The 22,012-nt window shown below is 53.5% G+C and overlaps 2 protein-coding genes and 1 long non-coding RNA gene across 3 annotated transcripts in view; all 3 read right to left on the reverse strand.

Annotated features, from left to right (window-relative positions):
- LOC112651674 (melanoma-associated antigen 10-like) overlaps positions 1-22,012 on the reverse strand; it is a 126,198-nt gene that overhangs the window by 16,853 nt on the left and 87,333 nt on the right. The window lies entirely within an intron of this gene.
- The window catches only part of LOC112663549 (melanoma-associated antigen 10-like), a 135,510-nt gene continuing 131,354 nt past the window's right edge, over positions 17,857-22,012 (reverse strand). The window contains exon 4 of the mRNA XM_025452654.3: positions 17,857-18,386. Within this exon, the coding sequence (XP_025308439.2) occupies positions 18,348-18,386 (39 nt within the window). The 3' untranslated portion in view covers positions 17,857-18,347. The remainder of the gene's footprint in view (positions 18,387-22,012) is intronic.
- LOC118353797 (uncharacterized) lies at positions 18,853-21,623 on the reverse strand. The gene is made up of 3 exons (XR_007409470.1): positions 20,782-21,623; positions 19,586-19,646; positions 18,853-19,390 (listed from the first exon to the last, which is right to left on the reverse strand). It is a non-coding gene; the product is annotated as an uncharacterized LOC118353797 (long non-coding RNA).

Below are 22,012 nucleotides of genomic sequence, written 5' to 3' on the forward strand. Positions count from 1 at the left end.
TGATTCATCATATCAGGAAGAGAAAAAAACAAGAATGATATGATCCTTTCAATAGATTTAGAGAAAGTATTTGACAAGATTCAGCATCCATTCCTGATCAAAATTCTTCAGAGTGTAGGGATAGTGGGAACATTCCTCAACATCTTAAAAGCCATCTACGAAGAGCCCACAGCAAATATAATTCTCAAAGGCGAAGCACTGGGAGCATTTACCCTAAAATCAAGAACAAGACAGGGATATCCACTCTCACCACTGCTATTCAACATAGTACTGGAAGGCCTAGCCTCAGCAATCAGGCAACAAAAAGACATTAAAGGCATTCAAATTGGCAAAGAAGAAGTCAAACTCTCCCTCTTCGCCAATGGCAAGAAACTCTACATAGAAAACCCAAAAGACTCCACCCCACGATTGCTGGAACTCATACAGCAATTTGGCCTGTGGCAGAATTCAAAATCAATGCCCTTCCCAAAAAAAATCAATGCCCAGAAGTCAGTGGCATTTCTATACACTAACAATGAGACTGAAGAAAGAGAAATTAAGGAGTCAATCCCATTTACAATTGCACCCAAAATCATAAGATACCTAGGAATACACCTAACAAAAGAGGTAAAGGATCTATACCCTCAAAACTATAGAACACTTCTGAAATAAATTGAGGAAGACACAAAGAGATGGAAAAGTAGCCCATGCTCATGGATTGGCAGAATTAATATTCTGAAAATGTCAATGTTACCCAGTGCAATTTACACGTTTAATGCAATCCCTATCAAAATACCATGGATTTTCTTCAGAGAGTTAGAAAAAATTATTTTAAGATTTGTGTGGAATCAGAAAAGACCCCGAATAGCCAGGGGAATTTTGAAAAAGAAAACCATAGCTGGGGGCATCACAATGCCAGATTTCAGGGTGTACTACAAAGCTGTGGTCATCAATACAGTGTGGTACTGGCACAAAAACAGACATAGATCAATGGAACAGAATAGAGAATCCAGAAGTGGACCCTCAACTTTAAGGCCAACTAATATTCGACAAAGGAGGAAAGACTATCCACTGGAAAAAAGACAGTCTCTTCAATAAATGGTGCTGGGAAAATTGGACAGCCACATGCAGAAGAATGAAACTAGACCACTCTCTTGCACCATATACAAAGATAAACTCAAAATGGATGAAAGATCTAAATGTAAGACAAGATTATATCAAAATCCTAGAGGAGAACACAGGCAACACCCTTTTTGAACTCGGCCACAGTAACTTCTTGCAAGATACATCCACGAAGGCAAAAGAAACAAAAGCAAAAGTGAACTATTGGGACTTCATCAAGATAAGAAGCTTCTGCACAGCAAAGGATACAGTCAACAAAACTAAAAGACAACCTACAGAATGGGAGAAGATATTTGCAAATGACACATCAGATAAAGGGCTAGTTTCCAAGATCTATAAAGAACATATTAAACTCAACACCAAAGAAACAAACAATCCAATCATGAAATGGGCAAAAGACATGAACAGCAATCTCACAGAGGAAGAAATAGACATGGCCAACATGCACATGAGAGAATGCTCCGCATCACTGGCTATCAGGGAAATACAAATCAAAACCACAATGAGATGCCACCTCTCACCAGTGAGAATGGGGAAAATTAACAAGACAGGAAACCACAAATGTTGGAGAGGATGCGGAGAAAAGGGAACCCTCTTACACTGTTGGTGGGAATGTAAACTGGTGCAGCCACTCTGGAAAACTGTGTGCAGGTTCCTCAAAGAGTTAAAAATAGACCTTCCCTATGACCCAGCAATTGCACTGCTGGGGATTTACCCCAAAGATACAGATGCAATGAAACCCCGGGACACCTGCACCCCGATGTTTATAGCAGCAATGTCCACAATAGCCAAGCTGTGGAAGGAGCCTCAGGGTCCATCAAAAGATGAATGGATAAAGAAGATGTGGTTTATGTATACAATGGAATATTCCGCAGCCTTTAGAAATGACAAATACCCACCATTTGCCTTGACGTGGATGGAACTGGTGGGTATTATGCTGAGTGAAATAAGTCAATTGGAGAAGGACAAACATTATATGTTCTCATTCATTTGGAGAATATAAATAACAGTGAAACGGAATAGAGGGGAAGGGAGTAGAAATGGGTAGGAAATAGGAGAAAGGGAGACAGAACATGGAAGACTCCTAACTCTGAGAAACGAACTAGGGATGGTGGAAGGGGAGGAGGGTGGAGGGTGGGGGTGACTGGGTGGCGGCCACTGAGGTGGGCACTTGATGGGATGATCACTGGGTGTTATTCTGTATGTTGGCAAATTGAACACCAATAAAAAATAAATTTATTATTAAAAAATTTTAAAAATAAAAATGAAAATAATTTTAGCCATTCTAATGAAAAAAATACTCAGTATAAATATACAAAAAAAGAAAACTTTCAACAAACTAGAAATACAAGAAAACTTTAAGATTTTAGAAGGTATTCACGGATGATCGACATCTAACATACTGAATGGTCAAAGACTGAAATTTTCCCGTTAAGCCAAGAAATAATAAAGAAGCTAAGGGCCACCTAGGTGGCTCTGTCAGTTAAGCAGCTGACTCTTGATTTCTACTCAGGTCATGATTTTGAGATCAGGCCCTGCATTGGGCTCCATGCTCAGGGGCGTCTGCCTGAGATTCTCTGTCTCCCTCTTCTCCTCCCTCTCTCTCTAAAATAAATAATAAATAATATTCTTTTAAAAGCCGAGAATGCCTCCTTTTACTACCTTTATTTTTTATTATACTGGAAGTGCTAGCCAGGGTGGTTAGGCAAATAAATACTTTTTAATAAATAATAAATAAATAATCCTAATAATAAAGACAAAGTGGGGAAAAAAGTAAAAAAAAAAAAAAAGTAAAAGCAGAATCAAGTGCTTAAAAATAAGTTTATCCAAGGAAATACAAGACTTATACACTAAATACTACAAAATATTGCTCAAAGTAATTAAAGAAGATTTCAGGATATGGAAAGATATCTTGCGTTCATGGAGCTGAAGACTTACTTTTGTTAAGATAGGACTTGTAGTAAAGCAGTTTATAGATTCAATACAATCCCAATAAGAAATCTCAACAATCCTGTTTGAAGAAATGGAAAAGCTGATTCCAAAGTGCATATGAAGGGACGCCTGTGTGGCTCAGGGGTTGAGCATCGGCCTTTGGCTCAGGTGGTGATCCCAAGGTCCTGGGATCAAGTCCCAAAAGGGAGTCTGCTTCTCCCTCTGCCTACGTCTCTACTTCTCTCTTTCTCTGTCTCTCATGAAGAAATAAATAAAATCTAATAAATAAATAAAGAAAGCGTATATGGAGTGCAGATGCCCCTTGGATAATTATGTTGATATCCTTTGCGTAAATACCTCGTAGTAAAGAACCGAGATGTCCATCAATAGATGAATGGATATATTGGAAATTTACTGTCTGGCACGTGGTAGGAATGAAAAATGGTGCAGCTGTTGAAAAAGATGTTTGCCAGTGGTAAAAGTCTATCAGTTTTTCAAAAAGTTAAACTTTCTTAAATTTATATTTTTTACTTTTATTTAATTTATGACTATCAATTCCACTCCTATGTATATGCTCATTAAAATAGAAAACAGGTATTTAAACAACTAACTGTGTAGAAATGTTTACCAAAATTCACAATAGCAAAAGGATGAAGCCACCCAGATGTCCATCAATTTGCGAATGAATAAGCAAGATGTATAGGCCTATAAAGAAATATTCAGCCACGAAAAAGAATGAAGTCCCGATATAGGCTTTAGCATGGATGCATCCTGAAAAGTGCTGAGTGCAAGAAGCCAGACACAAAGATATCATATTGCAAATTCCGATTATTAAGAAATACACAGAACGGGTATATTCATAGAGAAAACAGTGTAGCGGTTGACAGGGTCTGAGGGAGGAGGGAATGGGCAGTGACCACTTAACGGATGTGACGTTTGCTTTTGGGGTGATGCAAGTGCTTTGGAATAAGACAGAGGCTACACTATAGCGTACAACACTGCAAATGTATGAAATGTCACTGAATTGGACACTGTAGAATGATTTCGTGTTATGTGTATTTACCTTAAATTAAAAAAATAAATATTGATAAATGCTGTGAAACAAGAAAACATGAATCCTCTGGAAACCGAGGAGTGCCTTCCCCTTCACTCAATTTCCTTTTGCCCTCAACCTAGGGTCACGCTCCGTGGCCTAACATGCTGGGTTAAAGGTCTAGCCCGAGCCTCTGCATCTGGCCTCGTCTTCTGCCTTCCACCACACTGTAGCCTTTCTCTTTCCGTACATGGAACTGTTTTCTCTGACATTGAGCAACCAGGTCCTCATTATCTCAACTACATTCACTATTCATTCCCACCTAGTAAACAGATGAGCAATTAGAGGTTTGCTAAGTCCTCTCCTGTGAAACCCAGATATACTAATTGGGGTACAGAACTCGTGTGCCATTCAATGCGGTCTGGCTGTTCTTACAAGAAATATACACAGGATTGGATGAGTCCATATAACAGGCACATTGGCATTGACCCTGGACCTTCTGTTAACTGGGTGATAGATGAATTTAAGGAGGAAAGGGTTCCGAGGACACTGGTGAGAGGGTCTAATGCAGGCTGCTGGCCATGGGCACAGGAAACGCTGGGCGCAGGCTAGCGGTAGAAACTTACATAGGGGCCAGTGAAGATTTTTCAGGTGTGGCTGAGTCTTGACTAGCCGGACATCCCAAGACACTCTCTCTGCTACAGGGCACGTGGCAGAGAATGGCTGGTGGTGACAAGACCGATCAGTAAAAAGAAAATCTATCACCTGTCCAGGTGTGAGCTGCTGAGAGCATGACTGAGACAGGGACTGGGGGTGGAGAGGACAGAGACACAGAATGTACTCACGAGCCCTTCACTGCTTTCCTCAGAGAGGACACTTTTCCAGCAGCCAACCACTGCCCACAAGCTTCACTTCCTCTTCACTCCTGGAGCCATGTAATCCGAGACGACATTTTTGCTTGAACTCCATCCTACTTGCCAGCGAGGCTTCTCCTTTAGTTTAGCAAACCTAACTGCGGTTTTGGCTTCATTCACCCAGAAGGCACCCCCAGATCTCAGCAAGAAGGACTACACAGTTGTGAGCAAAATCCTAAAACATCCCTAAAGAGTTACTGTGTCCCTTCTATCTCCACTAGAGCATCTCATATGATACTCTGGAATGTAGTCTGCAGGTTATGGTCCTTCTCAGGTTGTTTAAATGCTTCAGGATGGATTCTTTAAATTGGCAGACGTTTTCTTCTTTTGAAATCCATTGCCATCCCTTAATGAATAGCAAAGCCCAAGTTAACAGAAACCAAGAAAAGGACCACCCTAATCCTCACACCCTTCACCAGCTGGACTCTGGGTCCTTCCCACTCTCCCTCCACAAAGCCCTTTGCCAACCACTGATAACTTTGGGAGTTCTCAACCAGATGAAGATCTCTAGGGTGAGATCTTGAGGACACTGCCTCACCTCTCTGAGAACTTGAGAAACTATCTAAAATGGGAACGATCATGTTTCCCACAGACAGTCTGCAGTAACTGTTGTGATAAGTAAAGCACCAATGCCCACAGAAGGTGTGCTGAATCGAGTGTCTGTAATCTTAAGTTCCCATTGCCTTCTTGTAGGCATTCAGGGAATTGTCTTTTAGCATGAGAAAAAGACCTAGTACCCAAATAGGTTTTTATACACACACACACACACACACACACACACACACACACACACCCTGGGGTAGAGAATCAAGAATGTCTTGAGCGTCTGGAGCACAAGTGTGAAATATCGATGGATAAAGGACTCATGGCTACTGCAGCCTAGTTGGAGTTTGAAACTCTATGGCACTGTAGATATGTGTGTATTGTGGGGGGCTTGAACATATGATTGGATTCTGGAAACAATGGAAGCATCCTCTATTTCAAAAAATAAGCAATAGCTATTCTTGTGTTCCTTTTCAGCTTTGGTTGCCAGGTTCACTCGCAAACCACCAGACACAGCCCACACACAGCCAGCCAGGCACAGACATGTGAAGACTCTTCTTACCACCTCCTGCTGGGTTCAGGAAGAACTTCATGGAATGAATGCTCTCTTCCCTTACCCAGAGAGGCACTCTCTTTGGAATGCTTCATTCTTCCCTTTCTGCCTGTCTCTTCCAAGGCCAGTTTCATTAGTGTTACTGAACCTAAAATTAGTCTCAAGTATACGTAAGTATGCTAGATGGTTGTGCATAACAATTACTGAAAAGCATTGGCGTAAATCTTTATGAAGTCATGTTAGGAGATAATTTCTTAGATATGACACTGTCTCAATCTGCTTGAGCTAGCATAACAAAACACTATAGACTGGGTGGCTTACCCAACAGTAATTTATTTCTCATGGTTCTGGAGACTGGAAGTCCAAGACCAAGGTCTGGCAGGATTCAATTTCCAGTGAATCCCTCTCTTGGTTTGCAGATAGGCACTTTCTTTCTGCATCCTCATATGGCCTTTTGTACGTGCTCACACACAGAAGGATAGTATAAGCACACTAATCCCATCATGAGGATCCCACCACCTGCAAACTCATCTAATTCTATCTCCCGAAGGCCTATCTCCAAATACCATGGCATGGGGAGCTTTAACATGAATGTGGGGGTAGGGACACAGATCAGTCCATAGCAGATACCAATACCCAAATGACAAAAATATAGATAACTTAAATTTCATAAAAATAAAAAATGCTTCTGCTTCAAAAGACATCATTTAAAAACATACCACCCACAGATTGGGAGAAAATACTTGTTCATCATGCATAAATGTGTAGTATACAGAATATATAAAGAACTGTCGTGGGGATCTCTGGGTGACTCAGCAGTTTAGAGCCTGCTTTTGGCCCAGGGTGTGATACTGGGGGTCCTGGGATCAAGTCCCATATGGGGCTCCCTGCATGGAGTCTGCTTCTCCCTCTGCCTATGTCTCTGCCTCTCTCTCTCTCTCTCTCTCTCTCTCTCTCTCTCTCTCTCTGTGTGTGTGTGTGTGTGTCTCATGAATAAATAAATAAGATCTTAAAAAAATGAAAAGACAATCAGTACAATGCCGTGAAAGAACAAAATGATGGCAAGAAAGAAGTCCTTGTAGAGTTAGCAAGCTGAGCCAATGTCCTCCAAGTGTTGGAAGGACCGCTCTACCATTTAGGAAGAAATGACTAATGTAGTAAGAAATGGCAAATAGGAAGTCAAATTAGGTTTGGAGGGGTGGATACAATAATCCAATGGGCTCCAGAAGTAGAAAATCAAGCCTTTGCCTAAAATATCCACTGGTACATTCAAGAGACAGCAACTTTTTAAAAATATTCATTTATGAGAGAAAGAGAGAGAGAGAGAGGCAGAGACACAGGCAGAAGGAGAAGCAGGCTCCATACAGGGAGCCCGACATGGGACTCGGATCCCAGGTTTCCAGGATCATGCCCTGGGCTAAAGGCGGCACTAAACCAGTGAGCCATCTGAGCTGCCCAAGAGACAGAGACTTTTAACTCTATTTCTAATTGGGGGAACATTGTGGCCCCTCTCCTGCCGGTGTACACATTCAATGCCATTACCAAGAAACAAGAGCCTGCACAGCCTGAATTCTGGGTTTCACTTTCCAATCACTGTTACTGGGACTGTGAGGCAAATAAGCAGTAAGTTAGTTCACTTTTGCCTAAGTCAAAACCTAAGAATTTGTGTCTGGTTAGCAACTCCACCATTCTAGTGACAGAGAAATCAAGCTAGTCAAAAATAAATAAATAAATAAATAAATAAATAAATAAATAAATAAGCCTACAATTTAGATCCAGATGGAAACTGTAATTGTGTACATGAGTGTAGGTTAGAGGATTCAGGCCATCCAATAGGGAAATGCAGCTGGTATTTCCAGTTCCTCATCAAGACTTCCTCCTTCAATGCAAAGGCTCTCCAAGCAGGAGCCCAGCATTTGTTTAGCTCTCTAATCATCGTTGGTAACTCTCCCTAGGAGAATGATTGCAATGATTTCCAGTGAATGATCTGATTCGTCTCATAAGTCATTCCATAGAATCTGTTTGAGTTTGAAATACGAATTCATTACCAATGTCTTAATGTGTATTATTTCTCAGGCATTGAAGTGAACATAACCTTGAAAGCTCACTGCTCCAAGGAATGGACATACACTGTTCTGTGACATGGAACAAACTTTTCACAGCAGACAGTAAGTGTACTGCTGAGGATCTGGTGGGGTTTTACCTATATTTTCATAAGCAGAACTATATTCTTAGCTCAAAAAAGTTTTGTGACAGGGTCGTTGTCACAAGATGAACTGTCTTGATATGACTGGGTTGGGGAAACCAGACAGACCTTCCAAGGACAGAGCAAGGAACAACAGATGAACGTATGTCTCCTTTAGGGATGGCTGATGGCCTGGTAGGTAGGCAGCATTCTGCTCTAAGACAGTCAATTGACAGTTTGGATTCTGGAATTTGGTAGTCAACCTCAAGTGTTTCAAGGTATGAATTCAAGGTGGGGAAAATGGGGACATGGGAAGATTGAATAGACACCAAGGACTTGGATCACAGCTGGGTGGCAGGACCCTCCACCGAAGGGACTTGGGAAGGTGTGTACTCCCTAGGACATTAGTCAGCAAAGGGGAAATTTGGTAGGCTCTGTTTTCACTGAAGCCCTGAGCAAGGAGCTGCAGGCTCCTCAATGTGGTCTGCCTCTGACTTGTTGGTGAGATGGAGGCAAGGTCAGGAGGGTACTATGGCTCCAGGTGGACAGGTTTCATGGCTGTAGGGCAGGGAACATCATTACCTATACTGCAGGACTTAGTCAGAACTTGGGGATGTGCTTGGAGTTACATTTGTGCTATAGACACGGGAGGCTGTAACATCTCTTCCCTCCCACAGCTGCCTCTTCCGATCCACCAAAGAAACCTCAAGCTCCGAGAGCTGCTGGGAGAGCCGCGAGTGAGCACAGAGGGACGCAGAACTTCCAGGCTGAGAGCCTCCTGCCTGAGGACAAGCAGCATTTGTTACAGGAGGGACAGGGGCACCGACGGACTCACCCAGGAGAGAAGGGGAGGTTTTAACACGGGAGGCAGCAGACGTGTCTCAGCCTGGCCCCACTGACACCCAGCACCCCTGATACCCCCGGTACCCCCGGGCCCCAGGTCCTGGCAGCCTGTTGTCTCCGGGGGAGAGGCGGAGCATCTGGAGTGGCAAAGCCTTCCCTGCCTGGTGTGTGACAAAGGTGGCAGAGTGCACAAGTTTTGCTCCCTGCAGCTGTTCAATAAAGCGATTCCTCCTTTTCCACGCTACCATGTGCATCGTACTTTAGACGTGGTTCAGGACACGGGAACTCCCAGCCAGCGTGCACACGGCCTCGGGTGGGCATGGGTGGCCAAACATCTCAAAAGAGTCCTCAGGTACAGCCTGAACGGACAGAGTGTAGAGGGAAAGACGGACACCCTGGATACTCGACCTCTGGCTGGGGACCATGCAGGCACCTTGTTACAGCTGTGGAGCCTGCCGAGAGGATCCTCGAGGCTCGAGACAGTCCACCCTCAAACGGGCACTTTGGTGGTCCCGAGGCATCACCTGGTGACACCAGGGGCTGAGGACCGCTTACGTTGCCATAAAATGCCCTGTGATTTCTGGCTAGATTGCCCTGGCTGGCTCTGCGCTAACTCAGGCGGTGTTTCAGCCCAGGGTTTTCATCTGCTGCTGATGGGATGTGCGTTACAGGAAGCCAGAGGCCACAGCTATTTAGGACTTGCTGTTAGACAAATGCTCTCAAGTCTGGAGACACAGAAATCTCCGGTGGTCATCGAGTGCCAAGCCAGAATATAGTTGGGGAGGAGTTGGCAACGTGCACGAGGGGGAGAATGTGCTAGAGAGGCTTCCCTGCCTGGCCACCTCTTACTGATCCTCCCAGCCGCACAGCCCAGAGAAGGATCTCTGAGCTCATACCCCGGGCACGAGCCGAGACTGGTATCCCTGCTATGTCGGTCAAGGGAGGTACGTCTCAAGTAACCACAGGATGTGTTTGATGGTCAGCAAACAGAACACATGTCTTGTCCTGCTTGATTCATAAATCATAAATCCCCCTGAGTGTAGCGCTGCCCCGGCCACGGCAAATCACTCTGGCCCAGCCCGCTCCCTTAGGAACTGACACTCACACCCACGTCCTCATCCCCTTCCTAAGATTCCTTACCCCGGGAAGACCTCAGCTCATCGGAGGTACATTGAGTTGGCCTCTGGATCTGGGGCTTCCACATGCCCCCCAAGCCGGATCACACCCTGTTGGGAAAACTACTTTTCTATAAACGTCAGCAGGAGCAACCTGGCTGAAATATCAGGCCACAGGGATAGGCCCAGGGGGGACAAGCATCAGGAGAATCACCTGCTTTTCCATGGGGGCATGGCCGTAGGATGGATGGACCCCCTCCCACCCGCAGCAGCCCCAGGCTGCCCTTCTCTCTGTCCCTTCTTGAGTGAAGGTGCCAAAGGGTGACCGGTGGGAGGGTGGAGTCGTCGGAATCTTTAGGCCACACTTCGAGAGGGGTCATCGAGCTGGGTTTCATATTCTCTTCCTGGCGCAGATTCTTTTCTGGAAGATGCTTTGGCTAGTTTTCTCGATGCAAAAATAAGTTTGTCAACAATAAAGCCCCAAAAGAACATGGAGAAGAGCAACACATTATATTGACACAAACCAGGCCACCTAGCAATCACACAGTCAGCCATGCATGAAGTCCTACAAAACCCAGACAAATGGGGTCACGAGAGGGGGCTGCAACAGGGGAGACAGGGACCCAGGGGCAGACATGCACCCCAGGACGCGTTCCAGCGCACGTGTCCCATTTGAACACAGTGAGGTAGGTTTGTGGTGATCTGGCCGCACGTTGAGGAAAACCTCCTTTTATCCTTTTGCTACCACGACCCTAATCACTGCTGCAGCAGGACAGGACTCTGGCTCTGGGCGCCGCAAAGGGGCCGTGCCTTATGGTCTCTCTGGAAGCCAGGAAAAGCCCAGAATTGCTAAGGTTAAGACAATCAGCCTTTGCTTCCTACCCCCATCCCCGGGCAGCTGGACCTGGGTCCAGGGTTACTAACCGTAACCTATCCTCACCAACTCATGTTTAAAACACACGTGCACGCACCCGCGTGCACACACACGGGCACACACGCACACACACACGCCCTGTTGTGCGAGGTTGGCCCGGCCCAACCCAGCAAAGGATGGGTCTGGTATGTAAAGTGAGGCCCGTGCCCCGGGCCTAGAAGTCTGAATCAGGAATCCCGGGTTACACGTCTGGACAACCCTCAACTCATCCCGGCCTCCCCCGGCACCTGTCTGCCGGTGGGGCCTCTCCTAACCCTGCCTCCTGTTCCAGCTCTTCCTGTTCAGACCAATTTCCCATCCTCCAGTGGGGGGAGGTCACGTCATGGCGCAACTGACTTAAGACCTGGCGTCTCCCGTGGAACACTGCAGGTCGAGGGGTTCAAGAGAACACTACGGCAGAAAAGCCAGCTCTAATTGGCAGAAACGAGGTCGTTGAGTCGGCTACGCACTCCACATACTCGTTCTCCCTGCTGAGAAAGCACAAAGCATTCCTGCCCTGCAGACCTGGAGCTGCTGCCGACTTATCCCTGGGGTTGCCCGTGTCCCTGAGAGCCCAGCGCAGGATCGAGGGCCTTTGATCAACATACACAAGACACAGAAGCACAATATCTCTATTACACCAAAAGAGTTAGAAAGCACGAGATCCGTCATTCGCGCACAGCTAGTGCAGCTGGCATCCTGCGGAACGTGGGGCCCAAGTTGGGGTTGTGCAAGGGAGCAAAGACAGAAAATCCTCTAGGCCAGGATGGCGTGGCAGTGAGCTTAGGAGCAGGAGCTCTGTGGCTCTTCCCCGCTCAAGCCCCATGGCGGCCGTCACAACCCACTGCTGGGGACAGCCCTCAGCGCCCCATCCCACGAGTGGGTTATGACACAAGATGGGGAAGGAGCCTGCGCTGCCCCCGAGAGGCTCCCTCCCCACAGAGGACAGAGGTCCATGGGGTGGACCCACCAATCCAATCTCGGGCCTTATCTCTACACTCTGGCAGGGGAAGAATTATTCTTACATGTCCTTCCCTGAAACGAAAACCACTTCCTGATCCAGGCCACTCTCAAAAGCCCGCCCTGTCCCCAGTTCTCCACTCTGCCCACTAGTGCCTCCTCCTCCAAACTTCCTGATTAGCATGGATTTGCCTGCCCCACTGGGGCTCAGCACTGGGCCCCTGGGAACTGCAGGGCCACGGGTCTCCTATTCTTGGTCCTCCAGAAAGGCAGCTGGCCTTCCCGTGAGCCGGTGGCCTGCTGGGCCTTCAGGGGTGTGAGGCCACCATGAGGCCAACGTTCTGGCAAAGTGGCATGTCTCTGGCTAAGGGGCAGCTTGCATTCCATGGCCTGGTGGCCGAGCTCGCGGCCCCGGGCCGCCGGGGGTGGCTTCGAGCCCCAGAGAAGTCCGAGGCCAGGTGCTGAGGTTCCTCACCTGGTCCGTTCCAGGCGCTTCAGCAACATGGAAGACGGAGCTTGCCCGCAGCCCCGGCAGGCTGAAGCACCAGAGGGGCTTGGTCTGTGGGCCGGGATGCCAGCAGGGGCTCGGGTGTTGGGCACTCCCTGGGGTGGGGGCGACAGCCGCGGGGTTTGGAGAGAACCTTCAGGAGGAAAGCCTCTGCGGGGAAGTGTGCACCGTAGACTGGCAGGTTAATGTCAGAGGCTCCGCCAGGGTCTTGTGCATACCTCCGGCTCTAGCAAGTCAGTGGAGTGGTGCAAGGTGCAGGGACACGTCCCAGGCCACCATGTTCGGCCCAGCGCAGGCCCTCAGAAATGGTCGGGGGTCCATGTTGCTGGGATGGACGTCGCCGCCAGGTCCCTGGAGGGCTGGGCCCACTGTGCTCCTCCAGCCTCCAAGCAAAGGAACCTCCTCCTCCCCAGGGTGGTCCTGGCAAAAAGCCAAGCTGCTCCTCGGGAGCCCCCAGGCTCCTCCGGGACCTCCGCCACCCGGGATGCACGGAGGTACAGCCAGGGAAGTGGGAGCCCCAGACCTCCATCAGGAGGGTCCTAACGGGGTTCGACCCGAATCTAGGCCAGAGGCAGCCCCAGCCTCCTGGGAACCCCTGTGGACGGGCACAGGGTCCCCTTTTAGCCCCCTTTTAGGTCTCTGGCCCTGGGAGGTATTCGGTGACTTTCTTGGATTTGGCATGACAGCGGGGGCCGAGCCCAGCGGCTGGGGGGTGGGTTGAGCTCAGGTACCAAGGATGGTATGTCCACCAGATGAGCTAAACTAGCCCCGGGGCTGTCCTGTTGGCATTGCCCACTCCTGCTGGTCACAGTTCCAAAGCTAGTGGGGTGGGGACCTCCCGGGAAACCTAGTAGAGCCCCAAAATGAACCCGCACAGACCAAAATCGGGAAGGACAGATGGCTCCCGATTAGAACCGGATAGAACCGGGAGGCATCCCCACCCTGTGTGAGGGACCAAGCTGAGTCCTCTTCCAAATTGTTCTGGTGCAGCCCTATGCCCCGGGACCACTGGTTGTGCCAAGAGGCACCCTAGGGAGGCGGGAGGGTGATCGAGGCCATGCAGGTCATCGGCCCAAATCCGGCAGCCCTAGCGTCCCCATGAGAAGTGGAGGACACGTGGACATCTGCCTCCCCGCCCCACCTGCGCACAGAGGTGGGGCCGCGGGAGGGACCCAGTGACACGAAGGCCTTTTCTGAGCCGGGAAGAGAGGCTTGCCCACCCCGGAAACCAAATGGTCTAAACCCTGGTTCTTGAAGTTGGAGCCTCCAAACCTGCGAGAACATGAGGGGCTGCGGGGACACGGCCGGCTTCCCACAGAGCAGAACCCGAGCGGCCCGGAGCTCAGGAGGGGAACCCACGCCTCCTCGCCCGGCACCAGGAGACCCCGGGGCCGGAAGACAGCTGTGCCCATCTGTCCCCAGCGTCACACAGTGGATGTTCCCTGGACGAGGTGGAAGGAGCATGGTCTTCGACCCTGGGAGCCCACGTGCGAGTTTTCAAAAAGCTAGAAGTCACGCAGCCCACTCCAACATGCCCGAGCACGCGTGTCCCGGCTGCCAGGACAAAAGTCATGGGTTCCCTCCCAGATCTGAAGCCCGGGAGTTGAAGGGTACGGTGCCGGCAGGCTCACGACCTCTCTGTTCCTTCTGCGAGTGGCCACACTGTTGCCGCCTCTGCACACGGTCCCCCCCGCGTGCGTGCACGCCCCAGGCGCTGTCGCCTTCCCCACGTCCCCTCCTACTCTTCCTGAGGACACCAGCCATATGGCTTTAGAGTTCATGTTCACTGGCTCCGTCTGAACCCCGTCAGCACTTGGAAGGCCCAAAGTCCAGCAACACACACATTCGGAGGTGCTGGCGTATGGTGGCAACATGTGAATCTGGGAGGCACGGCGATTTGGTCCCTAACAATGACCAGTGGACACCCTGGGAGTCAACAGGAAGACAACCCGTGGGGGAGGCCCGGGAGGATCCTGCACACAGGGCCACCTGTGCCCGAAGATTTGGGTGGCACCACTCTCCTGGAATGTGGAGGTGTTCACCCTCCTGGAAGCCCCCCACATCCCATTAATATTGGGATATCATGGAGGCATCCACGTGTTGCCACGATTGATTATTGATTGCTTGAGCCTGGGTAACACATCCTCAGCGTGACAGAACGACTTCCCTCCTCACGGGCCCGGGATCAGAAGATGAGCGTTGCCTGGTTCCCAATCTCCACATCCGGAGAAAGCAGGCCCGAGACACACGCTAACGACCGCGATGTCTGTGGACGCCAATGTGGACCAGGCCTTGTACGTCGGGGTGGCACCCTGCCAAAGTACAGCAATGCTTGACCTTGCAGGGAGACTATGCCCGTGTCACCCTTGTGACCGTATGAGCCGTGTGACCGTGCACACGATCAGGCTAGCGGAACGTCCATCGGGGCAGGGGGAGCCGTACAACGCCCCAGCAGGTGAGCGCCCTCCAGGGGCCAAGCCCGAAGGTGTGGACCTCAGGGTCCTCCCTGCCGCCAGCAGGGGTCCAGCTGTCCTCCGAGGGGGGGGGGGTCATCTTGCCGACGCTCCACGTCCCATGATTGGGGGACCGTGGGAGTGCCGGGCACCGATGCCACCAGCAGCCTGACACAGACCCCTGCCCACGCGACCTCTTAGTAGCGCCTCGGGGTCACGATCCTTTCTACCTGGATGCCAGGCCCCAGGGACACGTGGGGGCAGGACCGAGTGTGTGAGGAAGGAGAGGATCGCACACGCATGGGGCTGGAAGAGCTATGCTCCCTCGAGGGCCACCCTGGGGTTCAGGCGTGGCCCCGGCCGAGTCTGGCCCCTTGTCGCCCAGCTGAATGGGGCCCCATGTCATCCCGCAGGCTCATTGCCCTGGGCAGGCTGCACGTCAGCCACCCATCAGGTCAGCAGGTGAATACTCAACCCAGGGGGTCTAAGGACCCGCACTGCATCCCCACAGGGGACAGTCCCGGGGATCCTTGGCACTCCCGCTCTCTCTGGGGGTGGGGACAGCCTGGCTTGGCTAACTCTGGCCCTGAGGACAGGCAGGGAGGCCCAAGTCGGGCCCAGGAATGGCCCAGGGCAGGTGCCAGTGGTATTGTCACACAGGGCAGGCAGGTAGAGGCCAGACAGTAGGTCAGAGCCCGGCCAAGGGGGTGCATTCAAAGCAGGCTTGGCCATCGCTGGGCACGGGGGCTCCTGAGGAGCAGAACCGCAGCTGAGGCGCCTCTTGCCAGCCTGTCAGGGCACCGGCTCAGGGCATCTAGAGAATGTCAGGACTTCTTGCTGAGGACAGGGGACCTCGTGCATAATCCGCCGTGGCCTGCTGACAACTGCCAGACACCTGGCCGCTGTGTGTGAATACAGACATTGCGGGACAGGACCTGGCACCCCGGAGATGCCTCCCCAAGGACCCACATGCTGGTACTCGGGCATCCTGAGTGCTCCGTGCCAGCAGTCCATGGTGGCCTGGATCAAACCCCGGGCCCCAGCAGTCAATTCTCTCCCAGGAGAGCATGCAGGGTCCCCGCATCCAGCCGGGGCTGTCCCACAGGGCCTGATCCTGGGACTTGTCCCAAGGCCACAAGCCTCAGGATGGTGGGTGCTCCTCCTTCCCCCTCTCGTGGGGTAACTGACCTTCTGCACTTCCTGCCTCCTGGGGACCCAAAGGCCCTCCTGCCCGGCTCTTACAGAATCCTCATGTGAGCCAGGGGGCCTGTGGGGTGTGGGGGAGCATCCCGGTCACCACTGCCATCACCCACTACACTTTCCTCTGCTCAAAGTACCCTTTTCGGGACCCTAGGGTCCCGGCGGCTCTGGGGATGGCTGATAGGTACACACCCCGTCTCTGCCTTAGCCTCATAGAACCAACCTCGCAGTGGCCTTCACGAGGACACCAGCTTCACAGAACGATGGCTATAACCCAGGAGTTCTCTGACAATACCCACTTGGCACAGTCGCCAGGGTCACCAGGCTAGGAGTGTCATTTACCAGCCCCTAGGACATGGACCGCCAGAGAACCCTGGTCAGCACCCCCGGGAGCACAAGTAGGCAGAGAGGGACGGCCAGAGCAAGATGAGTGCCTGTGAGCAGCAGCACTGGGGAGAGAGCAGTTGGCAGTGGGGAGACAGGACCAAGCCCCAAGGTCTGCAGGCTGAGGCCACGGTCAGGAAAGACAGGGCAGGGTGGGCAGCAGAGGCTGTGGGGGCTGCCGACTGGGCCCCAGAAGCAGGACGTCCCAGATCCTGCCCCGGCCACTGGGCAGCGGGCTGCCGGACTCCCGAAGGAACCTGGTGCGGGGCATGAGGGGTTTGATGGCCGTGACTCGGGGATCCAAGGGTCAGGTGGCAGGAAGGACTGCCCACCAGGGCCTCTCTGTGGGGCACAGAGGCTCGTCTACAGAATGTCCCTACGCATCCACCGGCTGTGGGGCGGGTGCTTCCAAGGCAGGATCACATCTGATGGTCACTACTTTGCACACTCACCTGGCTGTGGTGGTTCAGGGGCAGCAATCCCTCCTCAATCCTAGCACCTTGCTGCAATTACTGTGGCAGGAACCTCAGAAATCTCCATGGGCTGGCAATGTGCTCTTTCCCCTGATGCACTGCCACTTGCCATTCTCTGCTACTGTCCCATTTCAGGAGAGACCGGCACACGGGACCACTGACAAATGAGGACCGTTAGTGGTTGGGAGAAGGTCCAGCCTTATTGTAACGTCCACCACCACACCCCCTGTCTTAAGAATTTGCTGTTCCTGTGACATATCCCAGGATGGGAGAGCAAGGGGAACCGAAGAGAAACTGAGCAGAATGAGCTGTCTGCACACGACCCTCCAAGACCACATAGGATTCAATGGCCGTGACGCCGGGGTAGGCTTCTTGCCCCTCTGGGGGCAACACAGAGCTCCCACAATTCCAGGAAAAGCTCGGGGCTGGCAAGCTGGCGCAGGTCTCAGGGCACCCTCCCCGCATTCCCGTGGGGATTCCCGCCGCTAGACACAGTCCCTGAAGGTGGCGTGACCCTGGTCCCCTCTTGTCCTCACTGCTCACACGCAGAGCCTTGCAGGGAGCAGAGCTCAGCCGATGTGTGGCCATGAGGGAGCTGCCAGCAGGGCTCCCCTGGCGTTAGGACCCTTCTCTCCCGTTCCTGAAAAACCAAGTGAATGCAGCAGCGCACATCGACGTTGCTTTGGAAAAATGGCACACGGCAGGGGTAGAAATGAGAAGTGAACAAGGTTTATTTTCCTATTTCCATACTCCAGCACTTGCCTGCTGCACTCTTGGCCTTTCCAACAGATTCCAACGCCATTGCCCTGTGATTTCATCCAGAACCCAAACAAGGAGGGAAGGTCTCCCAAATTGTATGCAGGACATGACAAAACTCTAACACTTGAGCTTGGCAAGTATGATCTCAAAGGGGTGCGTGTCACTCACACACGGGGCTGGGGAACCCTTCTGTCCCAAGGAACAAACATGGGGAGCTTCCTCAAAGAAACCAAGCTCTGGATGCCAGGGTCATTGCAGAGCCCAGGCCCCCAGGGAGGCTCTTGGCCCTGCTTTCCCCCTACTTGCCCTGGCCCTTAACCCCTGAGAACGCCCAGGCTTTTCTCTTTACACACCCAACAGGACAACACCGGGAGGAAGCACCCTAAGGCCTCCCTTCATACCGGCCCCACAAAAGATTGGAAAGGGCCTGGCTGCCCTTGGAGCTGCAGCTCCCTCTTCCTTATCTCAGAATCTGTTCTCACAGGACCAGGGAGGACCCCAGGTTTTTGCTACCGACCTGGAGCATAAAGTCCATGACCTGAAGGTTGTTGGTTTCCTCGGAGGACCTGGGCCCCCACAGGAACTCAAAGCGGGCAGGGTCGCTGCCTGCCACCTGCCGGCGCCCCAGGTAGCCTTCCTGCACACAGACGGTGAGGTGGTCCCCAGGCTCCCCACAGACGATTTGCTCTTGGCCATCTTTCATCCCCGTGAACCCCAGAGCCTCCCACACCTCCTCGGAGACACATCCGTCCTGCAGGAGGATCAACCCCAGGACCAGCCCCAGGAGGCTGGTCTTGGGGATACCCCACTGATCGCTCAGCATCCCATCCCAGGTGAGGCCCAGGATGGGGTTGAGGACGTAGGAGTGCTCCCTGGGATCCACTTCAATCACGTCTAGGCCAAAGACCAGCCGCAAGCAGATGGACGCTTGGCTCAAGATGGCGGGGAAGTCGTCCTGGTATTCTGGGGTGAAGACCTCCAGCATCTCTGCCTTGCTGGTGGGCTGCTTGTTGCGATACTTGAGGAGCAGGAATACCACCAGGGCAGCCGTCTTCATGCGGAAACTGCCCTCCACCAAGGGCTCCTCATCTCCCGCCTCCCCTGGGCCGCTGGGGCCAGGAGGCTCGGGCTGGCCAAGGCCACCAGCTGCCCCACCATTGGGGGAGCGGTCGGCACTCTGAGAGCTCTGGGGAGCACTCAGGGCCGCGGGAGTAGCAGACCCCTCCTCTGGGGGGCCAAAGACCATGCCAGAGAAGGACAATGAAGGGCAAGACGACAAGGAGGAGGGGGAGGAGGAGGGGAAGGAGGAGGGGGAGGAGGAGGAGGATAGAGAGAGATGAGATAGGTGGTATGGGGGAGATGGGGTAGAGGGGGAAGGTGGAGCCTCCTCCTCCCCTTCCTCCTCCTCCTCAGCCCCAGACAGCTGGGCATCCCCAGGCCCTCGGCCTCCTCTAGGTCTTCTCCCTGCTTCCAAAGCTCGCTGCTATTCCTCAGGGGCATGGTGTCAGATTCGGGCTGAACCTGAAGACAGAGTTGGGAGAGCTTGTCAGGGGGCAGCCCGGCCAAGACACCCCGAGGTACCAGGTCTGACAGGGGGCCGTGCCCGGCTCCCCTGCAGAGGGGTCCCCTGTGTTGGGCTGGGAGAACCCCTGACATCAGGCTCAGAGAGAGCGTGCACTTCACCTGGCCAAGTGGCTCTGGCTCGCGCCTCCTCACCTCTGTGTCCTGAGGGACCCCCGCCTCAGACCAAGGCCTCTGCTGCCAGTTCTTGAAGTCCCTGCAGGAGGGAAGGAGGAGGGTCCTCAGGGTGCAGACTGCCAGCCCAGCCCTGGGGCCCAGTGTGGACAGGACGGCTGCCACATTCTCTGGGAGGTCTCCTGCAGTCAAGGTGGGGAGTCCCCTCCTCAGCCTCTCAAAAGACTGCCCCGGCCCTGTCCTTCTCTGGCCAAACTGTCCCTGCAAGATCACAGGTCCCCAACACTCCACAGGAGGAAGCCAGGGGCCCAGCCTTGGCCACACCTGCCAAAGTCTCCAGGATTCTTCCTGGATCATGCATAAGGGATGGGCCAGCTCTGGCTTCCATCTGGGCTGGGATGGGGGCACCTCTGGGTCTTCACCTGGACCCCACGCAAGGCCTGGGAAGACTCTCCGGCTGGCCCTGAGGCTACCCTCCTTGCACCTTCCTTGCAAGGGCCCCTGCCACGACCCCCCACCAGCCAAAGTCCAGAGAAATCAGTTGGGCCACCTGTCCCGCCTCTCCCCATGGCCCACACAAACGGCTGGGGCGGCCTGGTCCCTAGGGATCCTGCTGTGGGAGGCATCCCCTCATATGTCACGTCGACTGTCGCCAGTGCCTGGTCCAGGGCTAGGGCAGGGCACCCGCCTCCTCTGCTGACCTGAGTCCAGACCCTCAGGCCCAGGCCCTCCGCTCCCTGAAACATTATCCTGCCAGGGCCTGCTCTTCCTCCGGGCCCCCAACCTCCCATAGAGGAGACGTGCCCCTCACACCAAGACCGTACCAACCCCAGGTCAGCCCACCTTCCTGCCCCCACCCGCCCCAGGGACAAGTGAGCATTCCACTGAGGGCCAGATCTCTCCCATCCTCCGTGGGCTGCCCAGAGGGCAGGGCCCCACTCCACTGCACTGGCTTCTTGGCTCATGGGCCAGGTGGGGCCAGCCAGGACGTCCCCAAGGTCCTCACCCTGACTCCCCGCTGGCCATACACCCTCCACACACACCCTCACCAAGCAACCCCGAGGTCCTGCTACTTTGAAGCACAAGCCCTCAGGCCCTAACACTCAGAGGTGGACATCAGGACCGTAGCATGGGCTCATCTTGCACAGGGGCCTCCTTCTTCCCTGGACTGCACGTGCTGGGGCCCAGGGTCCGTCAGTCCTCCCTCTGGTCCTCACCTTCAATCCCCTCAGGCCCCGGGTCGGCTCTGGGCAGTCTGCAACCCTGCTCCTTCCTCCAATTCCCCAGGCTCTAGGAGACTTGGCTGGCAAGCCAGGGCACGCCCCAGGAGGTCCTCGGGCCCTGGGGGCTCCCAGGACCCACTCTAGGCTGCGTTCCTAGGGCTGCAGTTCCCCTGTAGTCCTGGCCTTGGCCACCAGCCACACGTGGGCCATTGCCTCCCACTCCACCTGACCCCACCGCAGCCCACACCCTGGAGGCAGTGCTCCAGCCCAACCGCCACAGGTGTGGGAGGCCCTGTCACATAAGCAAGCGACCACGCAGCTCGGGACTCGTCCAACCCCCGGCAGCCTCCCGAGGCTGAAGCAGGGGCAGGGCCGTGGTGCTCCGGGCTCCCTGGGAACCCACTCCCTCGGGGGTCTCAGTCCCTCGGGGATCCTCGCCTCCAGCCCTAGCTGACCCTGGGCCCCTCGGGCAGACTACCGGAGGCCAGGGCGCTCACACCCAGGCCCTCCCCTCCTCCCGGACCCCACCGGGGACAGGGAGTGACCATCTTTCCATCAGGACCATGACCCAGCCTGGGGGCTTCCCAGGGCTCACAGAGGGGGCTGAGCTGGGGGGCGGGGGACAGGCTCCCTGGGCCCTTCTTCCCCACCCCTGCTGGCGGGGCTCCCTGGGCGCCCAGGCCTCTGCTTGGCTCCACTCGGCCTGCCTCCCGGGACTGACTGTGGACTGGGGTGCGGGGTCCCTCCGTCCTCCATGGACATCCTCGCCAGGAACCCAGCAGGACCTGGGCCCACCGTCTGCCCCCTCAGGGAGGCCCTGCTCTGAACACCAGCCCCCTGGTCTCTCAGAGCCCCGATGCAGAAGTGGGGCCTCACCACGTGTTCCCATCCCCCCCCCCCCACGACCTTCCCGGGCCGACTCTGGGCTGGGGTGCGGGGTCCCCCGGGCCTCTTCTGCATCCTCACCGGGATTCCCAGCACCACCCGGGGCCCTCCCCTCTGCCCACGTGTCCTAGGCCCTGCTCCTGACGCCAGGGGCCCCCAGTGCCTCAGGAGGCCCGGATGTGGAAGTCTGAGCACCCATACTCCCACGTGAGAGCAGGTACCCATCCCCACGGGGGCCTCACAGCCCTGGCGACCCTCTACTGGGGTCCTCTTTGTCCCTGTCAATGGTCCATCCCTCGCCTCCCCTTAGCCCCGGGACCCTCCCCTCAGCCCTCAGCGT

Source organism: Canis lupus, chromosome X, assembly GCF_003254725.2.
Source record: "Canis lupus dingo isolate Sandy chromosome X, ASM325472v2, whole genome shotgun sequence".
In the NCBI taxonomy this organism is placed as follows: Eukaryota; Metazoa; Chordata; class Mammalia; order Carnivora; family Canidae; genus Canis; species Canis lupus.